At 37.5% G+C, this 13,273-nt stretch overlaps 1 protein-coding gene across 4 annotated transcripts in view; it reads right to left on the bottom strand.

Annotated features, from left to right (window-relative positions):
• Window positions 1–13,273, bottom strand: part of LOC139948994 (uncharacterized) — a 210,612-nt gene that overhangs the window by 43,770 nt on the left and 153,569 nt on the right. For 3 of the 4 annotated variants that reach the window (XM_071947379.1, XM_071947380.1, XM_071947382.1), the window contains 7 exons: window positions 11,639–11,759; window positions 9,787–9,852; window positions 8,760–8,807; window positions 6,926–7,227; window positions 6,349–6,472; window positions 3,789–4,358; window positions 2,589–2,842 (listed from right to left, as the gene is read on the bottom strand). In XM_071947379.1, the coding sequence (XP_071803480.1) occupies window positions 2,589–2,842; window positions 3,789–4,358; window positions 6,349–6,472; window positions 6,926–7,227; window positions 8,760–8,807; window positions 9,787–9,852; window positions 11,639–11,759 (1,485 nt within the window). The remainder of the gene's footprint in view (window positions 1–2,588; window positions 2,843–3,788; window positions 4,359–6,348; window positions 6,473–6,925; window positions 7,228–8,759; window positions 8,808–9,786; window positions 9,853–11,638; window positions 11,760–13,273) is intronic. The other variant, XM_071947381.1, reaches the window with a different exon arrangement.

Here is a 13,273-nt window from a genome sequence, read left to right as displayed (position 1 = left end):
TGATGATATTCGTACAGCGAGAAAGATCTGTCGTCAACTGGAGCGGAAGTGGCGGAAAAATGGCAAATTGGCAATACAACGACAAGAATATCGCAACCAATGTAAAGTAGTTAGGAATTTGATCAACCAGGCAAAGATCATCCATTATTCATCTCAAGTACAAGAATCCTCAGGAGATCAAAAGAAGCTCTTCAAGATAATTGGTAAGTTGTTGCTCAAACCCAAAACCCCTGTCCTTCCATCCACCTACAATAACCAGGACTTAGCAAATGAGTTCCAGAAATTCTTTGTCACCAAGATTTCAGACATCCGCTCATCATTTTCATCAGTCCCTTACAACGTGCCGCAGACATTGCCACATCTGCAACCAGAGTGTAGACTATCTGTGTTTGAGCCTGCCACTGTTGCTGAGATTCAAAGGGTTATTATGAAATCTCCTTCAAAATCCTGTGAGCTGGATCCAGTATCAACATCCATGATAAAGCAAAACATTGATATATTTGTACCCTACATCACTAAGCTTGTAAACGAATCTCTCAGTTCCGGTTGTTTCCCCGATAGCCTCAAAGTTTCCTACATCAGGCCGCTCATCAAGAAACCAAACCTGGACAAGGAGATATTCAAAAACTACAGACCGGTTGCAAACTTAAAATATCTTGGAAAAGTCATCGAACGAGTAGTGTCATCACGTATTTCTGATCACATTCATACTTTCAACCTGTCCGACGTGTTCCAGTCAGCATACAAGCCTTTCCATGGGACCGAGGCTGCACTAGTCCGTGTGAGCAACGATATTCTCTCTTCTATGGACAATGGTAACCTTACAGCACTAGTCCTGCTAGACTTGAGTGCTGCTTTTGACACTGTTGATCATAACATCCTTCTCTCTCGGCTCTAGAATCACCTTGGCATAGAGGACACAACCCTAGCATGGTGCAAATCGTATCTCCACAATAGAACTCAGCATGTATGTATTGGCACTGCGATATCCGACCCTGTTGTTTTGAACTACTCTGTGCCACAAGGGTCGGTACTCGGCCCGTAGTGGTTTACGCTGTACACTTTACCGATTCGTGACATCATCCTCAAATTTAATCTGAATTACCATGTGTATGCAGACGACACTCAGCTATACATCACGTTTAAATCTTCTCAAGAAAACGCCAATGCATCTATTGCAAGACTTGAGAAATGCATCCAAGAGATTCGATGTTGGACACAACAAAACTTCCTGAAGTTAAATGATGATAAGACAGAGTTCCTTTTATTTGGGTCACGTCAACAGTTAACTAAGGTTTCAGTGCCATACATCTCCATCGGTGATGCTCGGATAGCTCCCTCGCTGAAAGCTCGGAACTTGGGGGTTATTTTTGATTCATCGATGACACTTCAGCCACACATCAACAATATTGTTCGTTTATCATCATATCACATCAGGGATATAGGTAAGATTCGCAAGTACTTGGACAAAAGTGCCACTGAAAAGGTCATTCATGCATTTGTTACTTCTCGTCTTGACAACGGCAATGCTCTTCTCTACAGTGTTCCTAACAACCAGATTTCCCGACTTCAACGGCTCCAAAATACTGCTGCCCGCATTGTGACACTGTCTAGAAAATCCTGTTCTATCACCCCCATTCTGAAACAACTACACTGGCTCCCTATCTCTCAACGAATCATCTTCAAGCTGATGCTCATTGTCCACAAAGCTCTAAATGGCAAGGCTCCCACTATATTTCTGAACTGCTTCAAGTTTACACTCCATCAAGGAATCTTCGATCAAGTTCCAAGCTTCTCCTCATTGAACCCAAGTCTCGACACTCATGGGTTGACAGGTCTTTTTCTTCAGCCGCGCCACGCATCTGGAACTCTCTACCACTTAATCTTCGATCTTGTGTTTGTACCGCAAAATTCAAGTCTCTTCTCAAAACTTATCTTATGTCACAGGTTTTCAATGACTAATTTTGTTGTGTCTGTTTTTCTTTGTGTTGTGTTTTGTTTTTGTTTTGTTTTTGGTTTTACTGCGCCTTGAACACCCAGCAGGGTGGATATGTGCGCATTACAAGTCTTATTATTATTATTATTTATTATTTTTCATACACAATATCAACCTCTACCGAATCGGTAATTGGTTATGACCACCAAAACGCACCATTGGAACAGTTTAAAGGAACACGTTGCCCTGGATCGGACGAGTTGGTCTATTAGTAGCGTTTCAAACCGTTGGTTATGAAACGCATATGGTTAGAGAGATGTTTTAAAAGTAGAATATAATGATCCACACAAGAATCACTCGAAATGGCACGGTTTTCCTTTTACGTCGCGAACTATCACAGTCAGCCATTTATGGGAGTCAACCATAAATGGCCGACCGTGTTAGTCAACAGGGTAAAAAGAAAACCACGCAATTTCGAGGCATATTTGTGTAGATCATTGTATTCTACTTTTACAATATCTTTCTAACCATACACATTTTACAACAAACGGTTACAGCACGCTTTTCAAAGACCAACTCTACCGATCCAAGGGAACGTGTTCCTTTAATGTAATTTGTTTGGTGTGTAATTTAGCCTGATGAAATGTTTTACCATGTACTGGAAGTCCAGAGTTCTGTTGATGCTGTATCCCAACGTAAACTCCATTAATTGGGTCACCATCCCCTTGATTTGCAGACCTCTGATTTCTGCCGAGGTACGAAGCATTGTCTTGATGATTGGAATTAAGATGATGCTGTCCACCTTCCAAGGAGCGTAGCGATCTTCAAGAATTTTCTCATTTATTCCATCTGAGACGGTCCACATTTCTTCAATTTCCAGCTCCAGCAGACGTGTCAAGCAATAAACTTATCCAGAGATAGAAAACAAATTTAACTTTGTTAAAAAGCCTTCCTCAAATTGCATTGTATTATTTGCATTAACTGGAACAAGTTCTATATTTTTTACAAAAAATACTACTTATAACATAGACAAATAAAACAAATTAGGACAGCCTAAGAAACACGTTTTAAAATCTAAATACTGCTGGGGCACGAAATTAGCTTGCTTGTTTTACAGATTACTGGCAAAAATTTCATGCCGTATACATTGCTTGTGACTGGTATTTAGCTTATGTGCAACAATTGGGTGGAGTCTTGGCCGCTAACTTGATTTAACTAAGCAAAGATTTATTGCTTAAGCAAAATTTTGTGCTTAAGCAGCTCCATGAAATTGGGCCCAGGTCAGCAGATTTGTTGATGACATTCTAGAACCAGGGCCCAAATTTCATGGAGCTGCTTAAACATAAAACACGACTTCACAATTTTCTGCTGAGAACAAAAAAAGCAGGATACCAGTCACATGGTAAAAGAAATTGTTGTACTTTGCAACTTCAGCAGTTCCATAAAACATATAGATTAATTTTTTTAAGTTAAAGATTGGACAAACGACCATTATAAAAATTCATAATACTTTACAGAAAGAATACTTATCTGTCAGTTCTTGCGTCATGCTAAATGCTGCTCACTTCTTTGGCTAAAAACTGAGATGTTTACCTCGAACATGTTGAAATGCCTCCACAACTTGATCCCAGCACAAAGAAATCTTCATAAACGCAGCGCAAAGCATTTAAAATACAGTTTTTGTTTAGATATTGATACTTCATGAGGGCACAAAAAGTATTTCAAAACACAACTTTCAGAAGTGAAAAACAGCGGCTGCAGAAGTTAAGTTGACCTTATCATAACAGAATGAAAACGCAATTATAGTAAGTCAAAACTTTTGAACATTCCTTAAAACTTTTTGATTTCTTACCTGTTGTTGTCTCAACTACGGGAGTTGTTTTCTCAGCTGTTGTTGGAGCTCCTGTGGTACTATAGGGTGAAGTTGTCCTCAAAGGCGTGGTTGATATGATGGGCGTGGTTGACTTGATAGGCGTGGTTGTCCTTATGGGTGTGGTTGACCTTATGGGTGTGGTTGACCTGAAGGGTGTGGTTGACCTGAAGGGTGTGGTTGTCCTTAAGGGTGTGGTTGTTAGTCCGGGTGTGGTTGGCCTAAAGGGTGTGGTTGTTGGTATGGGCGTGGTTGACTTGATAGGCGTGGTTGTCCTTATGGGTGTGGTTGACCTTATGGGTGTGGTTGACCTGAAGGGTGTGGTTGACCTGAAGGGTGTGGTTGACCTGAAGGGTGTGGTTGTTTGTATGGGCGTGGTTGTCCTTAAGGGTGTGGTTGTTAGTCCGGGTGTGGTTGGCCTAAAGGGTGTGGTTGTTGGTATGGGCGTGGTTGTCCCTATGGGCGTGGTTGTTGGTATGGATGTGGTTGTTCTTCTTGTAGTAGTTATCGGAGGAGTTGTGCTGCGAGTCGTAATAATTGTAGTTGTAGATCCTGAAATATATAACATGGAATGGTAAATAAAATTGGGAGAAAAGTTGGTATCAAGAAGAACTTTTAGCTCCCAAGTATTAGGTAGCTTCCATGTTTTTGAACTTGATTAACTGTTCCATTGTCTTTGCCTTGTTCGGATCTAGTTTATAAATGTCCATTTCCTTTAGGGACAGTCCACCCACACATTATCGCACAGTACAACTCAATTAAATTTTATTTCCATGTTAAGAAAGAAAAATGTATAAATCTAGAACAACTATTTAAAATCTATGGTTTAAAAGCCCCATCCAAGGTATGCAGCAATAATGGTTAAATAATAATAATAATAACAATAACAATAACAATAACAATAACAATAACAATAACAATAACAATAACAATAACAATAACAATAACAATAACAATAACAATAACAATAACAATAACAATAACAATAACAATAACAATAACAATAACAATAACAATAACAATAACAATAACAATAACAATAACAATAACAATAACAATAACAATAACAATAACAATAACAATAACAATAACAATAACAATAACAATAACAATAACAATAACAATAACAATAACAATAACAATAACAATAACAATAACAATAACAATAACAATAACAATAACAATAACAATAACAATAACAATAACAATAACAATAACAATAACAATAACAATAACAATAACAATAACAATAACAATAACAATAACAATAACAATAACAATAACAATAACAATAACAATAACAATAACAATAACAATAACAATAACAATAACAATAACAATAACAATAACAATAACAATAACAATAACAATAACAATAACAATAACAATAACAATAACAATAACAATAACAATAACAATAACAATAACAATAACAATAACAATAACAATAACAATAACAATAACAATAACAATAACAATAACAATAACAATAACAATAACAATAACAATAACAATAACAATAACAATAACAATAACAATAACAATAACAATAACAATAACAATAACAATAACAATAACAATAACAATAACAATAACAATAACAATAACAATAACAATAACAATAACAATAACAATAACAATAACAATAACAATAACAATAACAATAACAATAACAATAACAATAACAATAACAATAACAATAACAATAACAATAACAATAACAATAACAATAACAATAACAATAACAATAACAATAACAATAACAATAACAATAACAATAACAATAACAATAACAATAACAATAACAATAACAATAACAATAACAATAACAATAACAATAACAATAACAATAACAATAACAATAACAATAACAATAACAATAACAATAACAATAACAATAACAATAACAATAACAATAACAATAACAATAACAATAACAATAACAATAACAATAACAATAACAATAACAATAACAATAACAATAACAATAACAATAACAATAACAATAACAATAACAATAACAATAACAATAACAATAACAATAACAATAACAATAACAATAACAATAACAATAACAATAACAATAACAATAACAATAACAATAACAATAACAATAACAATAACAATAACAATAACAATAACAATAACAATAACAATAATAATAATAATAATAATAATAATAATAATAATAATAATAATAAAGAGTATTTATATGGCGCCTTATGCCAGGCCGCAAGGCGCTAAACACAAAATAAAAAAAATATTTTAAAAATGCAATACAAAATATAGAAACGGCAGTTTAAAAAACACAAGAGAAGGTAAACAAAACTCAACTAAACAAAACCACCAGGAGCAAAACATCTTTAAAAAATTAGTTACTAAAGACTAAAATATAAAAATATAAAAAAATTGTAAAATACTAAATGTCATGACAGGAACTCGAACCCACACTCTGCTGATCAGAAACACCAGAGTTTGAGTCCAGTGTTATTATTCTCTCAGTGAATCTAAAAGTCCTCTAAAAACTTTTTTATTAACCTACCTGGTGTCGTTGTACAGTCCACCACTCTTCTGCAATTCAATTCATATTGCGTTTCTTCACTGTTTTCCTCATCAACTAGCTCACAGGTGCATAACTGGCAGTCTTTCTGAACCGACTCTCCTGGCTGCAAACAAAATGCACAAACAACACAACAAACTGTAGTTACTTATTGCAAAATGCAAGTCATGCAACAGCAATTGATTTTGTACATTTGTATATATTTCCAACATGCAACAGCAGTTGACTTTTGAAATGTGCATTAGTTTTTTCATGGGCAATGCTGCCTTCACTGCTTGGCCGAGTTCGGGCGGTGTGTTCTTGGATGCTCGAGAACAAGACGGATCGCTGTTCTTGTTTCATCTGCTCAAACGACGATGTGATAAATGAGACGAAAATTATTTTAAGAATGTACAAACGTATTTTCATAACATTGTTTTACTCAAAAACTACAGCACCTCAGTAAGTAATATTTGAAGGGAAGCTTTCCACTATCATTATCTCCAAACCCTGTAAGTTTAATGTAAATCTATGGACATTTTGAAAAAGTATCCAAATCATTTAAGAGAGTAGTACATACCGAAAGAGAAGTGCCATCTATGATGCAGGGTCCATGTGTACATGGTTCCTCGAGCTTCACACACATGTATGTTTCCCATGAGAACCCAATGTGAAATACCAGATAGCTTGAGCTTAAATCCCCAGTGTGGTCTCGGATGTAACCCTCGCGACATTTACACAGCTCTGGGTACAAGGGGTTAAATCTGGCAAAAGCCGGATTGCAAAATGAGTCTCGTGTAAACGGGGCAGGATCATGCTGAGCTGCAATATCTTGTGATTCGCACGGAATCGGTTCGACCACGTGGCATTCATCCCTACAAACTGAAATAAAGGAAACCAAACCATTTTCATATGTTTATTAACAGAATGTGAAATAATATTGGATTCTAACGTCGAGACAAGAGCATTTTTGAGGTACCTTTTAGAATCGTTGACAGTGTGGTGAATAAGCTTTTGATGACATCATATTGGAAACCAAGATGTCATCACATATCTCTTAGTGAAGTGATTAAACCTGTCATGTGACGATCACACGACAGTCGCTCATTGTAGATGACCATAGAAATAGAACCCGGAGAACCCTGAGTGCGTCATTATGCGTGTGATTTCGTAGTGAGACAATTTTTATGGACACGCGTATGCCATTTTTTCTTTGCCATACAGATGACATCATGAACAATGACCAATGAAAACACATAGAAACGGTTTAAGTGCGATGCCATTTTACCACACAGGCGAACGCGATGATCATTTTGCCAAACACGCATATCGCTTGGTATCGCTACGCCACGACACAAAGTGCTCTATTTCTATGTAGATGACCAAAAGGCAATCACATGATGGAGGTTTAAATCACAAGGCTGAATGATGATAATGTGATGACATCGAAAGCTACGTCGCTGCACTATCAACAATCCAAAAAGGTATCTACAAATTATCAAATATTTGTTGTTCTTTTGGTAAGCTTGGGCGATATCGATTTATTTTATTCACTATATATTGCCGACAATATATAGCGATATTTGATATAATCGCGATTAATTAAATTTGACATCATTAGTCTTCAAACTCCTAGTGAAAGTTGTATAAGAGACAGTCATAGTATAAGAGAGGTGTTCTAATGACCTATTCTTCTGGTTTTACTCCAAACCTATGGGGTGCAGATGTCTCAGCTAGGAAATACATCGCGATATTGTGATACTTAATTGATATCGATTAAAACCAAATTGATCCGATATCGAAATCGTTTGCAAATTAGTATCGCGATACTTGATAATATCGTAGTATCGCCCAAGCTTATCTTTTGGTTATGATCACCTGAAAAGAGTAACTATGAGGAGAAACAGAGTTAATATTAATTATAATAACAAAAGTTGCTGCTCAAATAGCGCACATATCTGTCACTCAGTGACGGTCCAGGCGCTTCAATTTTCAGTATTTTCCTGCGAGGTATGAGGGACTACGTTTGAATTATGAGATCTACTCCTTTTACAAAGCACCATGTAATTTTTTACAAGATGCTGTAGCGCACTATGCTGCCAAACAAACAATAAACCCCCTTCTCTTTAAGATAAGTGCACTGGGTTCTTTTGCGCGCGATAAAAAACACACGGGACCAACGGCTTTATGTCTCATCTGAACGACGAAGAAATGGTTAAGTGTCTTGCCGAAGCAGGACACAGGTGTCACGACTTGGACTCGAACCAAGACTCAGAAACACCAAAGCTGAAGTCAAGTGCTGTTAAACGCTGGGCCATGACACGCCATAATGATAATTTTTAAAACAAAAACAGAAATCCTGAGATCAATTAAATTTATCAAATGATGGAATACTTTTAAAAGAAGATACTAACTCGGTATGTATGGAGTTGTGCCAGCTGTTGTTGGCACTGTTGTACCAGCTAGAAAAAAAGAAAGAAGAAAAACAAAAACATTAATAAAACAATATTTTCATTTCAGCTGATTAATTTTGGTTGTGAAGGCAAGGACTCTCAGAAAAGGGAACTTAATCACTGTAATAACCAAGAACCTAATGGAGAGAAGACAAGGAAGGAAGTTTCAGTTTCAGATGTGGGAGGAAAACATCTGGGCCCATTTTCATAGAGCTGATAATCACAACAATTTGCTTAGCATGAAATTTCTTCATTGATAAAAACAGGGTTACCAACCAAATTTCTGCATGATTTTCAGGATAAGAAAACAACAGTTGAATACCAGTAATAAAAAGCATTATGCAACAAATGGAAATTTGGTTGGTAATCCTGTTTTTATCAAGCAAGAAATTTCATGCTAAGCAAATTTGTGTGCTTAGCAGCTCTATGAAATTAGGCCCAGGTGATAAAATCATTGTAGTCGGGTAGGGACTGAAACACCAAACCACATGGTGCCCCCGACATGAATCAAACAGTGGTCCTAAAGGTGGAAAATGAGGAAAGGTAAAACTAAGTCAACTTTCATTCATTTCAATACATTTATTTCAATGTTGCCATAACGTTAGATTTGTGTACATCATTAAAGTTAATATACATGATAATGAATAAATAATGGCAAACCAAAGATGTAGTCAAGACAATAAAAATTTACACGTAAGTTGAATAAACAATCACATACAGGACATTATCTAGGTATAGGGTGAAGCAAGGCTTTCGTTCCCGTACCTACGGACAGACAAAAAACGAACAAACAAACAAACAAACAAACACACCAACAGACTATCACAACACTGACTTACATAAAAAACATGTACATGTATGGGTACAAAGACAAAACAACATCCGAGACAAGTATTTCCTCTAACCTACGCCAGTGGTTCAGTGTATACTTTAAGCACTGAGAAAAGAATATTTTTAACAGATAGTTTTTAGGAATTATAATATTTACCAGTAGTCGATGGTTTCTCGGTGGTTGTTGTTGTTGTTGTTGTTGTTGGTACCGTTGTAGTGGGTGCTAATAAAAACAGAGAATTAATATTGAATAAGAGATTTAAATTTTAAATCCAGGCTTATGTTATTCAGGGATGGTATTTTACAAAACTAAAAATTGAAGAAAAGTTTTAAAAAGTGTCCACTGCCTTTAGTTACCCGTCATGTGTACAAATGTGGGGTGTCATGGCCGTGCGGTTAAGAGCTCCGAATTCAAGCTCTGCTGATTCTGTTCAGCAGAGTGTGAGTTTCGAATCCCGGTCGTGACACTTGTGTCCCTGAGCAAGACACTTAACCATTATTGCTTCTCTCCACCCAGGGGTAAATGGGGACCTGTGAGGGCAGAGATGGTTCTTGTAATTGATTTAGCCGAGTAGCGCATTTGTTGCACGAGGCTGTATACTCCCCAGGGAGCTGAGATGGTTTAAGGAGTGAATTAGGCCCAGTGACCTTGGGTAATATCTTGAAGCGCTTTGAGACACCCATAGGGAGTGAAAAAGCGCTATATAAAAATTAAAAAACTCAAAACTTAAAATGTTTAAATCAGTCTCCTGACGATGACTAGAGCAAGCTAGTCGAAATGTTGAGACCAATTTAAGAACTCAATCAGGGTTAGTGCAGTAAATAACGATCCAAATAAGGTAAAGGCCAATTTTCTATTTCTTCCAACCAGGTAGGAGTTAAAAAAAAACAAGACAGTTCTTTTTAAAACTGAGAAGTCTCCTGAAACAATCCGATAAATCTACTTGGCAGTAGCAAAACATAGAAAGACAGTTCTCTAAAGAACGAACTCTACCTGGCAAGTAGATACACACATGGTGTTACCACAAACCAAATATTTAATGGTTTAAGGCAGTGGGCACTATTGGTAATTACTCAGAAAAATTATTAGCATAAAACCTTACTTGGTAACGAGTAATGGTAATGTGAGAAACAGCTCCATTTGAAGTGGCGTAGTTTTCGAGAAAGAAGTAGTTTTCGAAGTTAAGAAGATATTTCGAGACATCAGAGTTAGATTTTGAGGTATCAACATCAAGCATCTGATGAAAGCACATAACTTCCTGTGACAAGGGTGTTTTTTGTTTTTTTCCTAGTTATCTCGCAACTTCGACGACCAATGTGCATATGTTGAGATACACCAAATGAGAAGACTGGTCTTTGACCATTACATGTACCAATTGACCCAAATAAACATCATCAGAAAAATCTTGAATGCCCCCTACTTGTGGGCAATTTCTCTGTGCGTTTTTATATATAACTCTATGCTTCGCGTTATGCAGTGAAGTGCGCATTTTAGGCGATGCGCCGTTAATACACATAAACCTAACTGTCCACAAACAGGGTGAGCGTGGCATCAGTCCCCCCGTGTGACACGCGTGTAAGGGGTCAATAGTGTCCAGTGTCTTTAAAGGATGGACACTATTGGTAATTGTCAAAGACTAGCCTTCACAGTTGGTGTATCTCAACATATGCATCAAATAACTATCGTGTGAAAATTTGAGCTCAATCGGTCATCAAAGTTGCGAGATAATAATGAAAGAAGAAAACACCTTAGTCACACGAAGTTGTGTGCGTTTAGATGGTTGATTTCGAGACCTCAAGTTCTAAACTGGAGGTCTCGAAATCAAATTCGTTGAAACCGACTTCTTTCTCAAAAACTATGGCACTTCTGAGGGAGCCGTTTCTCACAATGTTTTATATCATCAACCTCTCCCCATTACTCGTCACCAAGAAAGGTTTCATGATGATAATTATTTTGAGTAATTACCAATAGTGACCACTGCCTTTAAATCAATAAAAAAAATGGCTACCTTGAGTGACGCAGGTTGGTAGGGTGCCATCGTAGACACATTCAAACTCATAACTATATGTTGAGAATGAGTAGCGACAAGTACAAACTTCACACTCTCCCCGCACATAACTCTTTCCTTCCTATAAAAAAAAAAAGATTGAAACAAAAGTTAATAACAAATCTTTATCTTCAAGTATGCGCTTATCCTTTAATCAGATTTGCAGAATGGAGTGGTGATAAAAACCTATATTGCATGGCTAATATCACTACCTGCGTCTTGTGTGTTCTATGGTCATGTGCCAAGTTTGCTTGGAGATAAATACGTTATCACACACACGCTCGTGGAAATACGGAAAGTATAGTGCGTCTGCGTCTCGGACGCAGAAGCGCTATATTTTTCCGTATTCCACTCGCGCTTGTGTGATACTTGTAATAGACGATATGACCTATGTTTACATTGAAACCGCCCTCTGTTGAAAAAACACTGTATACGTCATGTTTCGCCAGATAGACAAGTAGTCATGGTAAGATTGCATACACTTTCTAGCTGGCTGCCAAAACACAAAGGTTTTGCCCAGCGGTATGCGCGCGAATCATGTTGTGGTTTTCGTGTGACATCAGAGGTCACATCATCTATAAGCTCACCCTCCTACAGACCTTATTGAATATGATTCACCACTCAAATCTCTGCCCTGCAACATGGCGTCTGTGAGCGTGTGCCCGGGGATGCGCTTGCATGTGCCATAGATATCAAACCCGGAACGCTGCGTGCTGCATTGATGTAGTGTTAAGATGCGCGTACGGTTTGCCCTACAAGATGGCGACTTTCATAGCAACAAAGTGGTTGTTCAATACGGTCAATGTAAACACATCAACAAAAGTAAGTCCCCCCCTCAACAATTCATCGTAACATCTTAAGGTAAAACATTTTACCAATATAACTAATTAAGAAATAGTTCTGTGACATGTTTCCTAAGTGTTGTTGAAAAATAAAAAATGACCATGAGTTCATGGCTGAATGAGCTCAAATGAAAGACAAAAACTGCCTTTCTCAAAAGTCACAAAGGTTGCGTTGTGTTGTTCACCGATGAGACGAGAAGTTGCCCGAGTCACCTTGATGGCCGGAGACGGGTGTGGCGTCGAGCAACATGCAGAGTGATGTGTTCAACCAGTTACAGCCTATGGTGTTCGGAGTGTCATGGTGTGGGGTGGTATAAGCCTTACCAGGAAAACACCACTTGTGCAAATTGCTGGCAACCTGACAGCCCAACGATATGTTGACCAAGTGCTGCGTCCACATGTTGCACCACTTGCTGCAGCCCATGGTGGAGCATTTGTGTACATGGATGACATTAATGCCTGACCAAACAGAGGGAGAGTAGCTACTGCATTCCTGGCTGGTGAAGGCATCGAGCGAATGGTGTGGCCAGAAAGCTCGCCTGACCTCAATTCCATCCATGTGGGACTAGCTGAAGCAATCTGCATATCCCCACATCAACACCAACAGCAACCTGGCTAACCTGTCCAATGTTCTGCAGGTTTAGTGAAATGCCATCCCACAGCAGCGTACCAGACTGATCAACACCATGACCATGGAGGTAGACCTCCATGCCATGACGGTGCCAGGCGGTCATTGACAGGCGTAGTAGATACG

This window comes from Asterias amurensis, chromosome 16 (genome assembly GCF_032118995.1).
Source record: "Asterias amurensis chromosome 16, ASM3211899v1".
Taxonomy (NCBI): domain Eukaryota; kingdom Metazoa; phylum Echinodermata; class Asteroidea; order Forcipulatida; family Asteriidae; genus Asterias; species Asterias amurensis.
This window is presented reverse-complemented; position numbering and strand designations above follow the sequence as displayed.